At 58.2% G+C, this 21,418-nt stretch overlaps 3 protein-coding genes across 13 annotated transcripts; 1 reads left to right on the forward strand and 2 right to left on the reverse strand.

The window, feature by feature from the left end:
• The first annotated feature begins 18 nt into the window (after nt 1–18).
• On the forward strand, nt 19–5,417 carry IFRD2 (interferon related developmental regulator 2). 3 transcript variants are annotated; one of them, XM_025916010.2, is made up of 12 exons: nt 24–312; nt 2,478–2,597; nt 2,682–2,766; nt 2,873–2,997; nt 3,083–3,240; nt 3,403–3,453; nt 3,540–3,718; nt 3,803–3,908; nt 4,232–4,369; nt 4,456–4,584; nt 4,664–4,759; nt 4,897–5,417. In XM_025916010.2, exons 1-12 carry the CDS (start codon nt 255–257, stop codon nt 4,975–4,977), a joined length of 1,326 nt encoding a protein of 441 aa, XP_025771795.1. In that variant the 5' UTR covers nt 24–254; the 3' UTR covers nt 4,978–5,417. The 3 variants fall into 3 exon arrangements, with proteins under 3 accessions (XP_086554274.1, XP_025771795.1, XP_086554273.1); XM_086698147.1 differs by lacking the exon at nt 24–312 and adding an exon at nt 362–709; XM_086698148.1 differs by lacking the exon at nt 3,803–3,908 and having other exon boundaries at nt 19–312.
• LSMEM2 (leucine rich single-pass membrane protein 2) lies at nt 5,048–10,164 on the reverse strand. Of its 3 annotated transcripts, none has more exons than XM_086698151.1 (4): nt 8,955–10,164; nt 6,510–6,620; nt 6,235–6,417; nt 5,048–6,060 (listed from the first exon to the last, which is right to left on the reverse strand). In XM_086698151.1, the coding sequence occupies exons 1-4, from the start codon at nt 8,974–8,976 to the stop codon at nt 5,927–5,929; spliced, it is 450 nt and encodes a 149-aa protein (XP_086554277.1). In that variant the 5' UTR covers nt 8,977–10,164; the 3' UTR covers nt 5,048–5,926. The 3 variants fall into 3 exon arrangements, with proteins under 3 accessions (XP_086554277.1, XP_025771811.1, XP_086554276.1); XM_025916026.2 differs by having other exon boundaries at nt 6,510–6,623; XM_086698150.1 differs by having other exon boundaries at nt 6,510–6,697.
• Nucleotides 10,165–10,322: 158 nt separating this feature from the next.
• On the reverse strand, nt 10,323–21,362 carry SEMA3B (semaphorin 3B). Of its 7 annotated transcripts, none has more exons than XM_025916025.2 (18): nt 21,224–21,362; nt 17,085–17,271; nt 16,260–16,417; nt 16,076–16,138; nt 15,564–15,683; nt 15,391–15,484; nt 15,117–15,236; nt 14,094–14,239; nt 13,891–14,002; nt 13,705–13,774; nt 13,482–13,626; nt 12,940–13,159; nt 12,588–12,679; nt 12,467–12,508; nt 12,076–12,233; nt 11,917–11,972; nt 11,690–11,829; nt 10,323–11,166 (listed from the first exon to the last, which is right to left on the reverse strand). In XM_025916025.2, the coding sequence occupies exons 2-18, from the start codon at nt 17,191–17,193 to the stop codon at nt 10,765–10,767; spliced, it is 2,247 nt and encodes a 748-aa protein (XP_025771810.1). In that variant the 5' UTR covers nt 17,194–17,271; nt 21,224–21,362; the 3' UTR covers nt 10,323–10,764. The 7 variants fall into 7 exon arrangements, with proteins under 7 accessions (XP_025771810.1, XP_086554265.1, XP_086554264.1 ...); XM_086698139.1 differs by lacking the exon at nt 21,224–21,362 and adding an exon at nt 19,155–19,845; XM_086698138.1 differs by lacking the exon at nt 21,224–21,362 and adding an exon at nt 18,711–19,035.
• Nucleotides 21,363–21,418: the final 56 nt, after the last annotated feature.

Raw genomic sequence — 21,418 nt, forward strand, 5'->3', positions numbered from 1 at the left:
CGTGCGCATGTGGTCCCGGAACCCAATGGCCAAGAACTCGCCTTCCCGGCCACCCGTTTAGCAGGGCGGGGCGCAGCGACTCGTTTGGCAGGGCGGGGCGCCTCGCGAAGATGGTGTCGCGTGCGGCGTGTGGCTCCCGTCGTCTGCCCAATTCTCAGCTTAGCCCACCGGCCGGTGTCTCGCCGGTCTGGAGCCCCCGCCCGCCGGGCCCCTGACCCTGAGCCTTCTGCGCGCCCGCGCTCCTGATTCCCGGCATGCCCCGCGCTCGTAAGGGCAGCGCACCCCGCAAGGGTGGCCAGCGCCGCGGAGCCGGTAAGTGGGGAGCTACTGATGAACGGCGAGCGGGGGTCCTGCGTGGCTTGCCCGTCGGTGTTCCCGATGGCTCCCGAACGGAGACTCCTGCGTCGACCAACCTGGCGCTGCCTCCCGCAACTCTCCCGCGGCCAGCACGTGCCCCAGGAGGCAGCGGCCACGTGTGCGCCCAACTCAATTTGGGCGCTGCTTGCTGCTCAGGAACCCACGCTACCGGGCCTAAACTGGTCGGTGCCTCTCGGCCTCAGTTTCTCCATTGCGGATCCAGCCCAGTTACCTGCTATGATAGACAAGCTCGCCAGACAGCAGGAAGCCTGCCGCCTCGCTAAATCGCTGCTCTTTTACTGGACTGGACTAGGAAGTTGGTGGGAGGGCTACTCTGACGGAGAGTACTGAGGTAGGGGGCGGACTGGCGGAGGGGTGGGGGGCGGTGGGGATGTTGCAGGATTCTGGCCTTGGTGGACCTGGCCCGAGAGGGTTAGGGAGTGCCCTTGAGCCTGCGGCAGTCCTGAGACTTATCAGCTTTGAACAGAAGTGTGTCTTGCTTCAGTAAACACATATGTTTACTCTGCAGGAATGGGGTGCCTGCTAGGCACAGCTTAGACCACCCTAATGGGACTTGGGTGTGGGGACATCTAAGAGGGTAGCAACATTACAGAAGGACTGGTGTTGGGGGACAAGTTCATTTAAATGGTGTCAGCCCCAGACTTAAGAACCAAGGAATCCTTGAGGGGCTTCTGGGTGAATCCTGAGGAGGTGAAGAAGAGAGCACTTTGCAGAGGAAATAATTTGTGCAAAGGCCTGGCATCTAGAGAGGGAACAAATGAGGGAGGCTAGGCTGCTTTGGCTGGTTAGGGTAGTAAGAGAGGTGATGAGCGGAGGACTGCATGCGTGCTGCACTTTGTCCAGCAGGTACATGGCGTATGTCGTTCTGAGAAGTAGGACCAGTCTGGTGACCAGAACCCATCTGGGACTCTGCTGCAGGAGCTGCCCTTGCCAAAGTCAGCCCCTGGCCCTGGGCAGAACCCACACACAGGAGCATTCCAGCTCTGCTGACCCTGACATTCTCCTGTGTTTACCTATTTTTAGGGACTCGTGTGGTCAGGGGTCACTCCACTCTCTGCATTTCCCGAGGTCAGGAGGAGCCTGTGTGTCCATCCACCGAGGGCTGAAGGCCTGGGATAGTCCAGGGGGAGCTCAGAAGACCGTATGCTTGAAGCCTGGGGCACCCAGCCATATCCACTAGCAGCTGGGCTTCTGCCCCAAGGCAGATGGGTGGTTGTGGGCCCAAAGAAGAGCCTTAACTAGTTGTTTGTTCAGTCATTGTCTTCATTTGCTGTACTAAATGAGGTGTTTTAGCATGTCTGTTTTGCAGATGAAAAAATTAAGGCATTGGGGGTGCCTGGGTGGCTCACCCATTTAGGGTTAAGCCTCTGACTTTTTGTTTGGGTCATGATCTCATGGTTCAGGAGTTCAAGCCCCACTTCGGGCTCTGTGCTGACAGCTTGGAGCTTGGACCCTGCTTCAGATTCTGTGCTTCCCTCTCTCACTGCCCCTACCCTGCTCGCTCTCTCTCTCTCTCTCTCTCTCTCTCAACAATAAATAAACATTAAAAAAAAAAAAAGGCGTTGAAGTCTAGGCACTTGACCTGGTTGCACTCTTTTCACGATATGGAGCTGGAATTTGAACCCTGTGTCTGTCTGTATATGTTCTGTATATACAGATTCAATAATCGAAGCCCCTGACTTTTGCCCTGGCCATTTTTAGGCATAATCTGGGCTGGTGGCTGAGCTCCCCCAGGATTTGCCTAGATATGTCCCCACTCCAGGTGGGGCCTGTGCAGCCCCTTCTGCCTCTACCAGGACCTCAGTCTCCTTCTTAAAGCAGGCTCTAGTCTCACAGGGGCTGTACTCACGAAGCCTGCCAGGTTTTCCTAGGCTGGGCCTGGGAATGTTCTCCAGTTGATAGACCTCACTCCCTTTCTCCTCTTTCCTGGCTCAGCATCCCCTGCATCAGTCCCTGTGTGTACCACTTCAGCCTCCCATTTTCTCATCTCTGAGAGGGGGCAGGACTCTATTCTTGGGGGGTCATGAGGCCGGGTGAGGTACCCCCGGCCATCAGACATCAGTAAGGGCGGGCCAAGTGCTATGTTCCACCCTCCCTAGGTGCCCGGAGCAGAACCCAAGCTGACTCAGGTTCCAGTGAGGATGAGGCAGTCAGTGAGGCCCGCAGTACCACCAGTGAATGCCCCAGCCTTCTTAGCACTGCAGCAGAGGACAGCCTTGGTGAGAGTGAGTGGGAGTTTGGCAGGGACTCTGGGGATTCCCTGGGGTAAAGCAAGACGCGGGGCTGACCAGCTGGCCTTGCAGGGGGGGATGCCATGGATGAGCAGGGCCAGCAGGAAGACCTTGAGGAGAAGCTGAAGGAGTATGTGGACTGCCTCACAGACAAGAGGTACCTCTGACTGCCAGCCAACCCCTATACCCCTGTCCCTGCTCAGCCCATGCCAAGTATGACCCAGTAGGGCTGGTGCACAAGGTCCCCTCTCTTCATTCCTCAGTGCCAAGACCCGGCAGGGTGCTCTCGAGAGCCTTCGCCTGGCCCTGGCATCCCGCTTACTCCCTGACTTCTTGCTGGAGCGCCGCCTCACACTGGCTGATGCCTTGGAAAAGTGCCTCAAGAAAGGTTGGGCCCCGGGGGCTCACGGGAGACCTGAATTGGCTGGGTACTGACCCTTGCTGCATGGGCTGACTGGAAAGCCTTCCTACAGGGAAGGGGGAGGAACAGGCCCTAGCCGCTGCTGTGCTAGGTCTGCTCTGTGTGCAGCTGGGCCCTGGACCCAAGGGCGAGGAGCTATTTCACAGCCTACAGCCCCTCCTGGTCTCTGTGCTCAGTGATGGCACAGCTTGTCCTGCTGCTCGGCTTCACGTGAGTGTTCTCTGCTCTGTGACACCCTTCCCTCCCCTAATCCCTAAGGGGAGAGGTGGGTTCCACCTGCTTTCAGGCTCCTTTACTCTGAGGGTGAGCCCTGTGGCTGGGAACCCAGGCTCACTCTCTAACCACAGCGTGGCTTTGCCCTCTTTCCAACAGTGTGCTTCTGCTCTTGGTTTGGGGTGCTATGTGGCTGCTGCCGATGTCCAGGTAAGTGACCTTTGGGCATGGCTAATAGAGTACCTAGGCCCTGGCTCTGCCCCTGAGCCACTCCCGCTGCCTCCCTGTGTCCCTAGGACCTGGTCTCTTGCCTCAACTGCTTGGAAGGTGTTTTCAGCCGGTCCTGTGGAATGGGTGGCTCCACAGCCCCTGTGGTCCCTGCCAGCCTGCATGGCCTGCTCTGTGCTGCCCTGCAGGCCTGGGCATTGCTACTCACCGTCTGCCCTAGCACCCATATCAGCCACATCCTGGACAGGTAAGAGCAACTGCCTGCTGTGAGTGGAAGGGGAAAGGTGAGGCCCCCCCAACCCACAAGTAGCTCAGCCTGCCCCTTCCTCAGGCAGCTGCCCCGGCTGCCCCAGCTCTTGTCCAGCGAAAGTGTGAACCTGCGAATCGCTGCCGGCGAGACCATCGCACTGCTCTTTGAGCTGGCCCGGGACCTTGAGGTGTGAGAGAGGGGTGAGGGGAAGGGAGGGGGCCTGCTGACTCCACCTGCCCATCCTCGGCTGAATGCAGGGGACACCACAGAAAAAGCAGGACAGCCTTAGGTCCTTATGGAGGGGAGGTAGCCCTAACATAGACTGAGATGCCGGGTGCCATGGTGGTGGCAGGGGTGTCTGGCCCAGGCAGGGACCAGGAGGGAATTCAAAGGGGAGAGGCAGAGAAGAAAACCACTTCTTCCGAGATAGGAAGGGTTTGCGCGACCCCAAGTTGAGAGCCAGCAGAGCGCGGGCTTCTGCTCACACGCCCTCTATTGCTCCCACCACAGGAGGATTTTATTTACGAGGACATGGAGGCCCTCTGCAATGCCCTCCGAACCCTGGCCACCGACAGCAACAAGTACCGTGCCAAGGCTGACCGCCGGCGTCAGCGCTCTACTTTCCGCGCTGTGCTGCACTTTGTTGAGGTGTGTGTGAGAACGTGTGTCCTAGTGAGAGTGCATCCCCAGGCACAGCCACCAAGCCCTGTTCTGCGGGTCCCTCTACTCTGCAGGGCGGTGAGTGTGAGGAAGAGTCGGTCCGCTTCGGGCTTGAGGTGCTCTATGTGGACAGCTGGGCTCGGCGCCGCATCTATGCTGCCTTCAAGGATGTGCTGGGATCGGGCATGCACCACCATCTCCAGGTGGGGAAGTAGACAGGGAGGGGACACCCAGCTTGGCTGTTTTGGACCAGCTTGAGCTCACTGCCCTGTTTGCCCCCAGAACAACGAGCTACTCCGTGATATCTTTGGCCTGGGTCCTGTCCTGGTGCTGGATGCCACTGCCCTGAAGGCCTGCAAGATTTCACGTTTTGAGAAGGTTCGCACCCTTGGGCACGTTTATCGTCCCTCCATTCCCACGGCCTGGAGGCCTGGAGCTCTGCAGGGGCTAGAGGAAAAGCCCTGGGCCTCCCCTTCCCTAGCTCACCATATCATCACTCTCTGCCCCCACTCCAGCACCTATACAACGCCGCTGCCTTCAAAGCCCGGACCAAGGCACGCAGCCGTGTGCGAGACAAGCGGGCAGACATCCTGTGAGGTGGGGCCAGCTGAAGAGGAGACTGTCCACACTCGTGCCTGTGTTTTTAACAGAAGACACTGCAACAACTGGTTGTTCCTGCCAGGAATTGTGGCTTTATTTTTTTAATGACAAAACCAAAAACAGACAGGGGTGGTGGCTGGAGGCCAGGGCACTTGGTATCCTGGCCCCTTGCCTCAGCACAGCCCTGTGCTTCTCTCTGCCCTGTCTCAGGCCAGGCCAGATGTGTGCTTGTCCCAGGGCTGTGGGGCAGGCAGGAGGAGGGATGTGCCTTTCTCTCTTTCTTGGGCCCTGCTCCCCTGGGGTGACCTACTTCCTTGAGGGGAATGGCATCTGGACAAATGCCACCAAAACCGGTGGGGAGGCCGGGCTACCTGGAATGGATCTATATGCTGATTTTTAAAGATTATTAGAGGTAATTAAACTGAATGCTCAACCATCTGTGGCCCTTAGCTCCTGGGTGTTTCTGCCTGCCCTGCCATTCACCACCACACTGGGTCTCCCCCATCTCCATCTCACCTTTGACCTCCAAGACCAGCTCCTCAGGTGGCCCTCCTCCCCATACTCAGCTCTGCCTGCTTGAGCACTGAGGCTGGACCCCCGCTGGGAGGCCTGGCAAGGTTTGGGCAGCTGGGGGTGGGGGGCAGCTATTTCTAGACTCTGAACCTATCTGGAAGCCAGAGGCTGCTGACAGGCCACAGAAGGAGCCAGGAGGTTGGTATGCCTTCCTCTGACCTTGGGCCACCCAAAGCAGGACTTTGGCACCAGAAAACTTGGCTAGGCCTGGCTTGAAGACAGGAGAGGCAGGTAGCTGTGGGGTCAGGTTAGACTCTTGTACAAAAACCTCACCGGGGAAGTAGGGTGGGACAATGGGTCAGGAGAAACCTGCCAATGGCGACTTTATTCCCCACCCACACACACACCCAAGCCCCAGGTCCAAGTGGTATCTCAGCTGGGTGCTTGGGCCTCACTGGAGTTGAGCCTCCGCAGCTGGCTGAGGCTGGCAAGCCGGAGTCTGAGCAGCGTCTCCTCCTGTGTGCGCAGTGTGTGCGCCAGCATGCGGAGGGATTCACTCTGCAGCACTGTGGACGGGCAGGCGGGAACGGGGGGGGGGGGGTATCAGACCACGTGCCACCCCACAACTCCCCACCTCACTGGCTAGGCCTCTGCAGCTGTTTCCAGCCACGCAGAAAAGCCTTGCAGTCCCAGTTACTCGCTCTCAGTTCCCACTGGCTTTCCGCACCGTCCAACCATACCGCTCAGGTAGACAGCCAGGATGGCAAGTGCCAGGCAGGTGAACACCAGCAATGCGAGCAGCAGGAAGCCTCCCCTGCTGTGCACAGGGCTGCAGCCAGCCTGGGCACACAGCGACGGTGGCAAGATACCCAGCAGCTCGTCCCATGGCTGCACCTCCTCAGTCAGGTAGGGGTGCAGCGAACCTGCAGGGCAAATGGGGCATCGGGAGGGTAGGGGTTGTGCCTGCTCTCCTCCCCTCTCCCAGCATGTCAGTCCCCTGCCCTATGCCCCTCACCTCCACTGTGTAGGTCGCTGATGGACTCCACCTGGTGCAGGCGCACCTCCTGTATGTGGTTGGGGGCCAGTGGCGCCCTGCTCCTCGTGCTCGGTGTTAGTGCCAAGGTGTCTGCTGGGACAGTGCAGGGCTGGTTCAGCCAGCAGGTCATGCCTCCCTTTTAAGGTGGCTTCATGCGGCAGCCGCGGCTCAGAAAAGATGGGACAGGACAAAGGGACATTGGCTCCTAGTGCCCTAAAACCAGCTCAGGAACGACACTTGATTCGGAACCAGGATGACCTCAGAACTCTGTGGGCCTGTTAACACCTACAGTAGCAGGAGGTACGTTTGACCTGCTCACTTTTGTTTCCTTACAAGCACTTCAACGGCTTTCTGGCATTCCTCTGCCTGTTCATTTCTAGAGAAGAGTTTGTCAGCTTTGAAGGACTAACCCCACAGTGCGTGAAATTCATTCCTGCCTCTTCTGCTATCACTTTTCCCTGCAGACCCTGTGGGTTGGCCATTGGGCCAGACCCAGTGCCTGGTACCTCCACATCTCCATCCTAGCTGGGTGGTGCTTGTGCTTTGTGGCCTTGGCTCTGCTTTAACATATTCAGCCTGATCCTGCTGTACTTCTGTGAACCCTGTTTTCACTCAACATGTGACATGCCTTTGTTATGAAGCTGTTCTACATGCTTCTGAGGTCCCCTTTGAGGCTGCCTGGGCATTTAGGTTGTTTCCAGTTCCCTTTGGAAGTAACTCCCAGGAAGGATATGCATCATTGAGTATGAAGGTTTTTCCCAATTTCCTAATTGTTAATAAGGACGGATTCCCAGAAGCAAAATTATTGGCTTAAAGAGCAGGGACTTTTTCTTTAAGCCATTAAACTGTCCTCCAGAATGACTATCCACAGCCCCCAAAAGGGTACAACATCGCCACCATTAGACATTTTCAATGAAAAATTTATATACACACGTGTACGCATGTTTGCCAGTTGGGAGATGAGAAAAGGCTTTTCTTGACCTATTTCGGTCTCTTTGCCTGGAGGGCCTGATGAATGCGTGTGGCTTCCTAGTTATCCATTCACAGCCTCTGCCCATTTAGTCACTGGGACCTCTGTACTTTTCTTGTGATCTTACTATTTTTGTACTCCTCAAAAGTATTTATTTTGTGATTTCTAAAAAAGTACTTTTTTTTTTTTTTTTTACTTCTTTGACTTTTTATTTTATTTATTTTTTAATCTTGGCTCCTTAAACCTCCAGATACCCAGCTGGCTGCTAGGTAACAGTATGGGGCATTGATAGGGGCAAAGGTGATTGGACTATCACTTTCACAACAATAACTCAACCTTCATGATTTGCTTGAAACTGGCCCTTGAAATGCTCCAAAGTGAAACAAGATGCTGGCAGTCATTATGTTTGGGTGATAGGTCAGGGGTCATGTTAAATTCCTCTGCACTTGGCTCTGCTTTCCCAACACTTTTTTTTTTTTTTTTTAATGTTTATTTATTTTGAGAGAGAGCAAGCTTGCCGGCTTGGGAGTTGGGGAGGGGCAAAGAGAGAGAGAGAATCCCAAGCAGCCTCCACTAGTGCTGTCAGTGCAGAGTCCAGTGTGGGGCTTGAACTCACGAATGGTGAGATTATGACCTGAGCCAAAATCAAGAGTTGGCCACTTAACCGACTGAACCACCCAGGTGCCCCTCCCTACACTTTATAAATTGAACTCAGATTCTGTTCATCACCAGGAAAATCGTGGTAAACATCATTGTTAGGGCCTCAAAAGGAGGCAAATATCCTCCACCACTAGTGGGGGCTGGGGCCCTCCTATCCAGTTGAAATGTTGAAAATGTGACAAGAGGGTTGACCAGCTAGACCTGCTGGAGCAGTGAAGCAGCTGGTCATCCCTGCTGTGGCCCCTGTGAACCTCTGTACTTCTTGCATGCAGTGGGGTAGTTAGGTGACTGGCCACCAAAGTCTTAACTAGCTGTCAGTCTGGCCAGGCCAAAGGATCCCAACTGGCTAACAGTTGGGTCCAGTTAGGCCCAAGTTGGAGGTGACCAGAGATCTATCCACTCCTGGTCCCTGGGCTGCATGCCCAAATGCTTCCTAGAACCACTGCCCGCCCCCAATCCCAGCTTCCTCCCTGAATGAAGAGCCGAACTGGCCTGGCAGGCCACCTCCTCAGCCCATACCCACTTGGGCACAGCCTATAGCTGACTACCCCCAAGCGAGTAGCTCCCCCCAATCCCTCCCTGCTGTCCCTAGCAGGGGAAACAGGCAGGGCCTAAGGGGAGGTGGGGTTCCAGACATAGCCCTTTCTCCATGCACAGGGGGCAGGTTCCCTTAATCTATGGCATGGTGATTGATAACTAGTTAAGGAAGTGAGGTCAGTGGGACAGTGGGTTTGCTCTGTGGTTCACAGGGTCACAGGACTGGGGCCTTGCCCTCCCCCACGGTCATCTCCTACCTTCTTGGGTGTCCTCAGGCATGGTGGGCGGTGGGCAGCTGGGGGGCTGATAATAGCACTCAGTATGAGGACAGGATGGAAGCAGCAGCGGCTCCTCAGAGCCTGGGGAAGGCAGGCCACCTCCCAGCCTGGGCCTAAAATAGGCCTGAGCTCAACCCACTGGGCTATATTTAGAGGGGGCAGCTCTCAGCCATGGGAAGTTGTGGAGTGACCCACATGGGCCAGCTAGCTGGTGATGGAGCCCAGACAAGAGCACACCTCCACTAATACAAATGCCCAGGGTCTTTCCTGGGGAACTCTACCACTCCCATACACGCACAGGCCTTGGTGTCTTTATCCAGACAAGCTGCCTCATGCTCACCTCCAGCAATGCCCCACATGGCAGCCAAGGTATGTAAGGGAGCCCTGTGCCTCTACCCACAAAGACCCCGACCCAAAGTTGGGTCATCTCTTCTCCAAGCACACGGACAAGAACCTACCCGTGTGACCTGCTGGCACCAGGGATTGGGGTGATGGACAGCTTGAGTGCATTGCAATGAGGGCTCTGAGAATCCCCAAAGAGGGCAGAGACACACCTATAAAGGTAGGCACTCATGTTGGTCAGTGGGCAAACTTAGGCTGAAGATTGGTATTTCTGTTAATAAGCCTACAACCTTGGTTAACGAATTGCCTGCTCTCTGACCTCCATTTTCTCATTTGTAAAACAGAAAGGACAATTATGGTTCCTCCCTGGCGCAGGACACGTGAAAATGGAATGCAGCTGCATGTCTGCAGTTTACCTCCTCCCTCCTCTCTCCATACAAGTCACACCATGTTGTGTGAGGAGGCATGGTACCACTCACCCCTGAAGGGAGGAAGTGGCCAGGCTGAGGGCCCACCCCTTGCTGTTGGACCCCTGTGACCCTTCTCCCCAACTGGGAGGAAGTAAGACGGTGAGAATCCTCCCCCTAAAACATCCCAAATCCATCACTCCACTGTATCACACTGGCCTCCTTGATGTTCCTCACACACAGCAACCTTGTTTCCACCTCAGGACCTTTGCACTAGCTGTTGCCTCCTGGAACACTCCACCCCTTAGATACTCCCATGACTGGCTCCTTGTTGTTTAGCTCAAATGTCACCCCCTCAGTGATGCTTTCTCACATTGTTTTCCGTATCTCCAAATTTCATTTTCTTCATAGCACTCATCCAAGAAATCATATTCAGAACATACTGTGCAGGTCAGTAGGGCCCCAAAGGCCCCACAGAATCTACTCAGTCACATGGAAACTGCCTTTAATCCTCATCACAGCATCCTTTTCAGAAACTGAGGCCCTAAGACTGCTAGGAAGTTGCCCAAGGCCGCACAGCAAGACCTAGTACCAGCGGTTGTCAGCTGGGGCCATTCCAGCTTCGGCTCATAATGTGTTTATTGCATTAGTACAGTCGGCCTGTCCCACTCCCGCCCCACCAGTTCAGCCTGTTCACAGCTTTCTGCTCATTCTCCAAGGAGGAGGTCTTTATCCCGGGGTGGGCACTCCGGGCACCTCCTCTGCCCAGGTCGTTGCTCTGGAGCCTTGCTTATCTCCCTCCTCCCGACCAGCCGGCCCCTGTGCCCCGCCTGGGCCGTCCCTCCCAGGGCTACATTCAAGGGTTATCCTCTGTTAATAAATAAGCCGGGGAGGCTGCCCCTCAGCCAGGGCCTGTAGGTCGGTGTCTCCATCAACCAGGGACCAATGTGCCAGGCCCCCTAGCTGTGCGTCCTCCACGGTCTGTCCTCCCCCTGTCCTGCCTGTAGCCTCCTTCCCTGTACCCGGCGTGGACTGCCGAATCACCAGTGCGCTGCGCTGCGCGGCCCCCGCTCAGCACGCGGCTCTGGGGCGTGCCTTCGCCGGTTTCGGCCCTTCCTCCGTGACTCGGGAGGCGGTGGGCGCGACTCAGGCTGCAGACGACACATTCGCAGGGAACTCGCGCCACCGCCGCCCGGCTCCACCAGCTGCAGGAAGTCCCGGTACCAGAGCCTGGGGCCTGGAGGGGCTACGGGCACAGCCTCCTCGGTCCGGGCCAGCCTTTCGGCCTGCACAGCACTCAGCACGTGTAGCACCAGGCGACGCAGCGACTGCGAAAAGCCCTGCTCCACAGCTGCGCACTGGTACACGCCAGAATCCCCGCGCCTCAGTCCGCGCAGCAGCAGTCCCCCCGTAAGGCGCTCCGCGCGCTTCTCCATAGCTACCTGCAGGCGGGGCCAGTGGGAGGCAAAGGCATCGGTGTCAGGAACAAGGAAACCCGGCTCCCAGGTCGGGCCAGGAGAGGTAGAGGGTCAACGGTGGCCAAGCATGAGCAGGTAAGGGACTCTCGCAGGTGTACCTTTGAAGGTTGGGTGCATTGGGACCAGTGGTCTAAAAGCGGAAACATTTACGGGACCGGACGAAACCGGACGGTACTGGACTGGAGGTGGTGGGGGTTACCTGAACATGGGGGCGGGGCGGGGGCCTCAGTGGGCGGGGCGAGGGCGGGGCTCCTCTCGGATCGGGGAGGGGGGTATCAGGAGTCTAGTTAGATGGAATGGGGCCTCATCAGAATGTGGAGTTCAGGTAAGGGACCAAACTGGACGTAAGGGGTCTAGCTGGACGGAGTCTCACTGGGCGGGGTCGGACCTAGTCTAGAAGTGGGAACCACACTGGCTAGGGCGGGGCTCTCCTGGATGTAGGGGGCGGGACAAGGGCTTGTTTGGGAAGGGAGGGCGTGAGGCTCACCTGGGTGTGGGTCGCCTCCCCTGCGCGCTGGAAGGTCCATTCCACGCGCGCCTGCAGCGAGCGGGGCTCACACTCCAGGAAGGCGCTTCCACCCTCCACACCGAACACCTTCCGCTCCAGCAGTGCGGGATGAGAGGAGTCTGGGGAGGGCAAAGGAATGTCAGATTCAGGTAGGGCAGGGTGGGGCGTCTTCAAAGGCCCAGAAGTGGGGCAGCTGGGGCACTCACCGCCGGAGCACAGCGTGCTGGGGTCGCCATTCCTCACGTCTTGCCGACGGAACCGCCTGCAGGGTGGGGGTTGCATTGGTACATTAGAGCCTCCGTGAGTCCTTCATTTAGCCAGGTGCTGCAAATGATTCCAGGTGGCCCGCCCCCAACCCTGCCCACCTTTTAGCGCTGGGCTGAAAGCGCGTGCACGCGGCCCCGTCCCAGGCGCAGTAAGGGTCTCGCGCAAGGCAGCATTCCGCACAGGCGCGGCCGTGGGCAGCACAGAGGTGCAACGGGATCTGGGCGACCGCGCTCCGCGAAGCTATGTACAGCTGGTGCTAGGGGGCACGAGGGGCTCCGGGCTGACCGAAGGCAGCCCTGTGCCCGCCTCCCATTGGTCAGGGATCCCTCACCCCACTTGACACTGATCAGGGTCTCAGGTCACGCAGTCTAGCAAAGGCAGAACCTATACTCAAACCCAGTGCTTCAAACTACCAAGGGAGGCGTGGGGGTAGGGGTGCCCGGGGAACACACTGGGTCCCTTCTGCTCCCAAGCCTTTTGGTCACTTACCCTCTTGGAAGAGATTTGCATGCTGGTGATAGCAGATGAATCCTGAGAGGAGGAAGAGCGATTGCTGGGATCAGAGATCAATGGGGTAGGGTTCCTCTAGGAGGAGGGGGCTAGGCCTCACCTCAAAAACGTGCAGCTCCTCCAAGAGCAGCCCCTCCCCGTTAGACTGGCTGCCCTTGGGGACGGAGATCACCTTCAGCACTGTGCCAGCGTCTGCAGGGATGAGGAATGAGTGATTCCTTGTGTTTCCTGGCAGCTAGGGCTGGGAATCTCCTCACTTCTGAGGCCTTTACCCTTAGCATGGTTGGATAGGTGAAGAATGTGGGTTGGAACAATCAGACCAGCATCCAGAAGGAGATGAGAGCACAACCCAGGCAAAGATGTGAAGATGGGACTGGGCAGGGGCAGCTTCTGCTGACAGGTGGAAGAGAGTCTGGACAGAGTTTTATGGGTAGTCATGGCAGGACACTGACCTGTGCCAATGAAGAGGACGTCGTAGTGTCCGTCAGCAGCTGCTACACGGTCTGCAGTGATCTGGGTGAAGGTGTACCCGGCATCCACTTGTATGAAGAGAGGGCGACCACCCATGGGCAGGACCGAATTGTACATGAGGGGGTGGTTCCGGGCAAATTGAATGACGTCATCAGGAAAGTCCTTGGTAGAACTGAAGGTGCCAAAGGTCTTGCTGGGACACTGGGCAGGTGGGGAGGAGGCACGACAGGGATGTGGGTACAAGGGCCTGGTGGGTCCACAAGAGACCTCCAGGTACCCGAGTATAGGGGAGTGCTAATGGACAGAGGTCTGCCCTGAGAATCTGAAGAGAGAAGACCCAGCCTTGCCCTTGGGACTCTTAGGGGGAAATATGCCCTTCCTCTGAGGAGCCCTGTCTGACGAAGGTGATGTTTTCCCACCCATAACGGAAGGAAAAAAACACATTCACCAAGAAGATCCCAGGCCAAGTTTTCCACCCCTGAGACTTTAAGTGGGTTGTGGTGGGACTCCTGGGGCTACGCACCATGCCAGGCCGGGGGTAGGGGACACGGCCCTGGTAGGACACCCACTGGTGCATGGGCCCTTCCTTGTGTGCAAAGGGCCCCAGGAAGGCCCGGCGCACGTCGTTCATGCTGTACACACACACTGCAGAGCCCTGGAAGATGGTGCTGCAGGCGAAGACATGAGCAGACTGAGGGGCCCAGCAGAGCCCGTTGGGCCTTGCCCTCTACCTCCTTGCCCCTCACCTCGATGTGGAGAAGACAGCGTAGAGCAGTGGGCTCCAGCGGTCCCTCAAGGACAGCAGGAACATGTCCTCTGTGGGGAAGAAGCCTAGTTGGGGGAGGGCACACAGCCCTCTGGGCAGCCCGGCTCCTGGGTCTGGCCCCCTGCACTCCCTCTCTCCAGCCCCATCCTCTGCTCCTGGCACTCACGGAGGTGGTCGAAGTGTGTGTCACCCTCGACACCTGGCACTGAGCACACCAGACGCGCCTTCAGGAACGTGGTCCACTTGTTGACAAGGCTTCGCTGGCCTCCCACGTCATTCTGCAGGGTCAATCAGCAGGGATGAGGGGGAGGCCCAGACAGGCAAAAGGGCAGGGATGTAGTCATCGGATGTGGCCCAAGGACTCCTCACCCGACAGATCTGGCCAACCCGGGACACAGTCTGGCGTCCCAGTGATGGCGAAGCCTCCACTGCTGACTCACGGAAGAAGAAGTAGATCTTGTCATCATCAGGATTCTCGCTCTCTGGGATCCAAAAGACCTTGACGAACTTGGGCTCTAGCAGCAGGAGGAGTGGGGTCAGAAAGGTCCTGGCCCTGCCACTCATGAGACCCACATGCTCCCTTTCCTTTCTCTGGTGCCCCCAGAAGCCCACAGGGCAGCATCTGACCACCCGGTCTCCAGGTAGGATGGCACTCTAAGGGGACAACATCCAGAGGATCAGGGCCTGTGAGTCAAGAAGTAACCACAAGAGGGCAGCAGAGACCAAGACTACCTAGACACACAGGCCTCTCCCCTCTGCCCCTGACAGTTCCCCAGGCCCTTGGTCCAGAAAGGAGGGAGATGGGATATTGGGGTTTTACCTTCACTCATGAATCTTCCTCTTGAGCAGGAAGCAGATTCCCCCTGTTACTGCTGTGAATACTCTGCTGGGTCCCCTCACTCTTAGAACAAATGACCCTGATCTCTGACAATGCAGACCCCTTATCCTTTCTCTTTTCATGAGTCTGTTCCTTGGCTTGTTCCTGCCCCAGAGCCTTTGCACTAGCTGTTCTCTTTACCTGGAATGCTCTTCCCTCAATCCTGCTGTGCTTTGGGAATTAGCTCTCCCCTGTCCTCAGCAGAATGACTTCCTGTCTCCAGTTCTCTTACCACCTGGTCTCCTTTTCCCTTTCTGTCTGTTCACTCACTGGTCTCATTGCCATTGGAACCATCTTATTATGTACCTGTTCTGAGGTCTGTGACTTCAACGAGGGCATGGGCCACACAGGTCTTGTCTGCCCTGCAGCCCCAGGCCCTAGCACAGGGCTTGATGCATGGTGGGTACTTGGCGAGACCTGGCTGCACCCACTGCTCACTTCCTTTATGGGTCTTACTAGGCACCCACCCTGTTGGGGATGAGAGCCCCCTCCCAATAGCTCCACCAGCCTTTCACCGTTGAGCCAGCGAGAATCGTGTGGTTCTGTTCGCAGACTTGGACGCTGGCCCAGGCTGCGGAAGATGGTGAAGTCCCGGCCCATGAGGTCTGCGGCCACCCCTGAGTACAGTTCTTTCCCTGCAGATAGGGCAAGGGCTGCTTAGCCAATCTGAAGGCTCTCTGTGGGGAGAGAGAGCCCAAGAGCTCTTAAGGAGTCAGTGATGCCCTGGGGGCTCTCAGGGGCTCTCAGGAGGGTCTAGAGTCTCTGCAGGGCCCTAGCCATTGGACTCACCCACCAGCACGGAGGCAGCCCGATGCCTGGGGTCATAAGGACTCTTGCCCTTGCCGTCCTCCAGCCTTCGAAGGTCTAGCCGGAGCGTGGGCTCCTGGGAGGCAGGGGGCAGTTGTTACTTCCAGGCCCTTCTTTACCTCCCAACCTCCCTCTCTGCCTAGATCTGGCCTTACCTCCAGCCGGTGGCCCACCTCCACAAATGCACAGGTTGGGTGGAAGGCCCCTGTGCCACAGGCCAGCAAGTGGGTGCGGTTGTAGGCATGCAGCAACTTCACGAAGTTCATGCACTCGGTCTAGTGGGCGGGCAGGGGCAGGGACGATGAGGCCTCCCCCAGGGAGGCAGCATTAAGGGGTCCCAGCTCGCCAGTGGTACCTCACCCCTTCCTCTCTTCTGCATCAGTCCAGCCAAGTAGCAACATGGGCTTCAGGGGCCCGGACACCCTTGGTGACCAGCTCAGCCCACCTCTCACAGAAGGGGTGCATGGAGAAGCATAGGCCTGTACAGCCCCCTATGACTCAGACGCCCCCAAGAAGAATCACATGAGCCTCCACCCTGACTCACTACCTCCAAACTTCAGCCACCTCGACCCCCTGCCCCCATCCCAGACAGAAGAGGCAGGCTTCTGCCGTCTGTGGAGCAAGGGGCCGGGCCTCCCCACTCCCGCCCCGGGCGGCCGGCACTCACACCAATGTCCTTCCCTGCCCAGTTGCACTCCTCTCGCCATTCCACAGGGGCCGGCCAGGCCAGCTGCGAGGGGGTCAGGGAAGGGGGACACAGGTCAAGGGCCTTTGCCTGGTCTCTGTGAAGAGGGTGTCTGCTCAGGGGCCCACCCCCCCTGGGGAGCACAGAGGCTGGGGGTCCCTGGCACCTTCTTGGCCCGCTTGCTGATGTCGTCCAGGCTGAGGGAGGCCACGCGGTTCTCAGCACCCACAAACAGGCGTCCTCTCTCCTCGTCCACCAGCAGAGCTTCATAGCAGCAGGTCCTCTCCAGCCTGAAGGTCCGGAGACCGTGCTGGGCCTGGAGCTCTGCAGGGTAGTGTTTGCCAGCCATGTTGGGAGCTTTCCCCAGACCCTACCTATCGTCTCTCTCACAGGTGATGGTTGTATATGTGACCTGGCCCACACATGTGAGTTTACCCATGTGTGAGTTTACATTCGTGAAGACAGATCCACCCATGTGAAAAGCTTCCAGAGTGGGCAATGCAGCACCTTCCCCCCCACCCCAAGGGAAAAGCAGGTTGAACTCCTCAGGCGTGCCTGGACAAGCAGTGTCTGCAGGCGGGTGCACTGGGAGGCCGGGTGTTGGGGGAGGCTGCGTATGTAGGGAAAGCCAGGACCCCCACCCCAAAGTCAGGCTGAGGTTTCTCTGCCACCCTGCTACTAGCCTAAGCTCAGTGCGATGCCTGGTGACCACCCTTCTGTGTCAGGGGTGTGGGGGTGGTAGATGGGACACAGGCAGGATCTGTTGCCACGGGAACAGAAGGGGTCTTCCTGGGAAAGTCAGAGGAGAATGTGTGCAGAAAGGCTGGGGGCTGAGGCCAGGACAGGGTTAACTGGAGATGGCCTGAAAGTGCCCCCACTCAAACCTGGGCCAGTGGCACAGGGCAGCAGCAAATTTAGTGCCCCCTACTCACACTGGGTCTCTCTCCTGCTCACCCTGAGCCAAGCCCTCTTGCCTGCCAGGTGCACCTACCTTGGAAGGAGAGCCGAAGGCGGGGAGGGCTGGGGGCAGCACCCCCCAGCACTGCTGCCCAGAGCAGGGCCAGGCCTGGGATCATGGCGGCGGCCGCAGCCTGCCCCATCCGGGCAGCTCAGGGTGCTCAGGGTTCAGCAGGCGTGTGTGGAGGAGCCTTGAGCCGCCCTGGACTCTGCCCCAGGATCTGGAAGAGAAGGAGCTGCAGCAAGGACGAGGGCGGGCTGGAGGCTAGGGGGGAGTCCCCAGGGATCAGATTACAGCCCCTGGGGGAAAAGAGGCTGGGGGGTCGCATTCCACTTCCGAGCTCTCCCCTCCCTCCAAGTGTGCCCTGCCTGGCCACAATCACAGACACACCCACGCTGGGCACACCCTTGGGGTCACCCCCACGTGGGCAGGCGCCCGCCCCACCACGTCACCCTCCCTCGTAACCCCCCTCCCATAGACACACAGGCATTAATTCACAAACTCTGTGTGCCTACTTCATGCCAGCCTGGGACATTGGGGGACACAGACAAAGTCCCCATGCAGGAGGGGGCAGAGTGCCAACAAGGACTCAGATCAGTGCAGTCATTTCAGAGGGCGCCAAGTGTAATGAGCAAAACAAACCAGTCATGGGAGTGAGAGCAGCGACAGGAGGGGTGAGGCCTCTGGAGGTGGCTGTGCACCCACAGGCCTACAGAGGAACTGAGGCACCCTTGGGGCTAGAGCCAATGGTGTGGGCGCCTGTGAGTGTGACTGTTTCTGAGGGTCCCTTTGTGTTATCTGTATCGCGCGCGCATGTGTCACGTGTATGCAGGCAGATGTGTACGTGTCTGTGACAGTGTGTGGCATGAGAGTTGTATTACACATGTAGATATATGGCACATGTGTGCACTTTACACACGTGTATATGTGTGTCACAGATGCGTGCATGTGCGAATGTGTGTGCAGACACACAGACAAGTGTATGTGTGTTTCTCTGGACATGCAGGTGAGCAAATACAACTGCAGAGACAATCACAGCCCTCAACTCGGAAACATGCCTGAAACCCATTCTTCTGAGGAAAAAGTGCTGCCCAGGAGCCCCAGCGCCTGCACCGCTGGGGCTGGACAGAACCTCCGCTGCTGACTTGGAGATGGCTGCAGCCCCAGCTTCGTGCTTGACCTCTCTCTCCCCACACGAGGGTGGAAGGAGCTGGTTACACAGAAATTCTGTGAGCTCAGACTTCAGACCCAAGAGGAATCAAGTCGGGGGAGAGCCAAGGGCCTCAGGCAGCCTCTCACCCCTGCTTTGGGTGAGCTGCCCTTCTCTCTCTGAGCTTCCGCTGCCTCTGTACCTCTCCCTCCCCTGCCTTCGCCCTCAGGTTTCACCGTCTTTAGGCCCCTCCACCTTTGAGCCAGAGCCCTTCCCTAGACCCCTTACAAGGGGCCAATGCCCCTAGCTGCAATGCCCAATCATCCTCCCCAGAGCTGGCCCGGCAGGTGCCGGGCGCAGGAGCCCTGGTGTGGGGCAGGGTCCTGGGGTGCACAACTGCCGAGGGGCATTCCACATCGCTCCCCCCAAACCCCTGCCCAGTCCCGCAGCCCCCGAACCCCTCCCGTGCCAGGACCCCCACCTCCCGCCTTCCCTCCACTGACACTTGCCATCGCCTCTTCCGAGCCCAAGCCCGTGAGGTCTGCGATGCCACAGAACACCGGGCTGCCCTCCCTGGAGAAGGGAAGAAGCCGCGGGGACGCAGGGCACCCTCTGACGGCTCCTTTAAGGAGCAACCCCCGCCTCCACCAAGCCAGCCGCCGCCCTACACGCGCCGTCAAGTTTATGGGGCGGATCGGGTGACCGGGCAGGCAGCCGGGCCAGCCAGAGTTGGTGGCCAGACCAGAGTGGAGTGGGCACAAGGGAGGAGTGGGGAGGAGCGACCCCTCCCCCGTAGGGCCTCAGGGCAATAGGGTGCACCCAAGAGCCATCCGGAAGTGGGGCAGCCAGTCCAGGCAAAGGAGGAAGAAGCAATAGGGCCCCCTCCCCAGCCCCAGAAGGCTCTGTGAAGCAGGCAGAGGGAACAGCAGGTCCAGGAGACTAGAGTTCCTCACCTGTCCCTACACAGCTGGGGAGGTGGAGGTGGGTAATGAAGGGCTCAGTTCCCAGGAGCCAGCTGGCATGGGAGGGTCGCACGTCCGGGGATGGAGTTCTCAACTAGGGGTCTGATGGGCCCCCAGCCCAGCCCCAGCCCTTGCCCTTCCTCACCACTAGAGCCACTTAGTGCTTCTGCCACCTGGCTGGCAGAGGCTGTGAGGACAGCAGTTGGGGCAGGAAAGGAGGGGCCCGAGAGGGCCAGGCGGGGCAGTCAGAGGCGGCAGAGGCCCTCAAGTTTCACTTCTGCACTGTGGGGTGTAGGCCCATCCAGAGACCCCTCCTGATGGGTGGTTCTGCCTCTCTGCAGGGGGGTAAAGAGCATTCTGTGTGACCTCTGTGATTCAGGACACGGCTCTGAAACTTCGGTGGCTCAGTTGGGAAGGGTCTGGGATCTTAGCCTGAAACTGTCCCTGGTGGACAACCCTGTTTGTACTGCCGGGGATCTGTCTGCTTTGGAAGGGCTGAATGTTGACAATGGCTGAATGGGGCCCTTGGGTCCACCTGGGTGAACGTGACAGGGCTTGAGGATGGGCTTTCACCCCTCAATCCCCATAAAAGGCATCTTCCCACAACCTCCCCAAGGCTGCTCAGCAGCTCTGCAGTTGATCAGTGAGGGAGGCTGTGTGAGCTTCAAGTTCTGTGGCCCGTCCCCTGAAGCTTCCCTGGAGTAGCGGTGTCTGTGTCTGTGCCCAGCCAGGGTGGGGCTGTGCCCTTCTTTCCTGAGCCTCGAGACCTAGTTTTCCTGAATTGGCCTGGCCGGCTGGCAGAGGAAGAGTGCGGGTCAGGGGCCTTCGGGAGGGGAGTGGAAGGATGCACCCCAGCCTGAGCTCTTGGGCTTCTGGGAAGCAGCCTCTTTCTCCTCCCGGCTTCTGCCTTGGACCTGGGCAGCCTCCCCTGGCCCCATGCAAGCAAACAAAATTCTTTGGCTGTTTACAATTTTCCACCCTACCAGCCAAGATCAGCAAGTGCCTTTGAGGTCCCCACCCACCCCTACTGTGCCCCCTACCTGCCCCCAGTGCTTTTAGTTCTTCAGGCTCAGGGTCGTGGTCTCAGTTTCATTCCCTCCCAGCCCCGCGTCCATACTGAAAAGTAGAACCAGGACCCCCACCATCTTTCCAACATTTTGGGGCTGTCCCCGCCCACCTGAGCCCTCTGCATTGATTTCCTTGCTTCTTGGAGCAGGAAGGGAGATCTGCAGGGGTGGGAGCTCATTGTCCCTGTCCCCACAAAGTCTCCTTTCTGCTCCTCAGCCGCAGGTCCAAATGTATGCCAGACCCTGGACAGACACCTCGTGAAGGCAGCACTCTCGGAGCAGGGTCATTGTCTGTGAGCTACTCTGGACTCTGGGAGTCTCTAAGGATTCTGGAATCAGTCAGCCTGGGCCCAAGTCTTGACAGAATGGAACAAACTAGGAAGGTAGCTGTATGGCTACCTGCACCACTGCCCAAGGGCCACCTCAGCCTCCTGACCTCTACCCTTTGCCAGGAAAGGCCTGCCTGGATTCTTGCCCTGATGCTGCCTGTTAGTGGCACAGCCCACCAAGGCCTTGGTTTTTCTTCCTGGAAATAACTGGATGGTCCTGCCCATCCTACCACCTGCCTCCTCACCCCCCCCCCCCCATCACTAGCTGGAAACTGTGCCCTGCCTGGACTCTGGGTGGTGCGGCTAGGGTAGGATATTCATCTGAGGAAGGCTGGAGACAACGCTCCCAGTGCCCAGCCTGGGCTGGGTCAGGCCTTGGCTTCCCACTCACACCTGTTTTAGCCATTAAGGCTGGTGGCTCCAGCGTCACAACCTTCCCCAGTTCCGGCCACGTGGGTATTAGGACACGCTACCCTGAGGACTTAGGCATTGGGTCGGGGTGAGATAGGGGGTAGGAATGGGCCTGGGGAAGCCTGACTGAGAGGCCTGACTTCCCTGACAATCTACTACCCACCCGGGAGGAGATTTCCTGGGAGAAGGTGTTGGGGCCCTTCCCCCACCCGCCCCCAGCCTAGTAACCATGCTCCCAGGTACCCTGGCCCACCTTTTTGGAAAGATCAGTTCTTCCCCTCCTTGCCTGTTCCCCTTCCCTTCTGAGGGCCATGTCAGTGCTGAGATGGAGGGGCCGAGGGAGGGGCTGCCAGGAACCCTGGGCCTCTGGTTGTGGCCCTGCCCCCACCCGCTCCGCCCCTGCCCTCCGCCTCCTGCACATTCCTCCTGGGCTGAGGTCAGCCCCTCA

This window comes from Puma concolor, chromosome A2, assembly GCF_028749965.1.
Source record: "Puma concolor isolate L17-30 chromosome A2, mPumCon1.1.hap2, whole genome shotgun sequence".
NCBI lineage: Eukaryota > Metazoa > Chordata > Mammalia > Carnivora > Felidae > Puma > Puma concolor.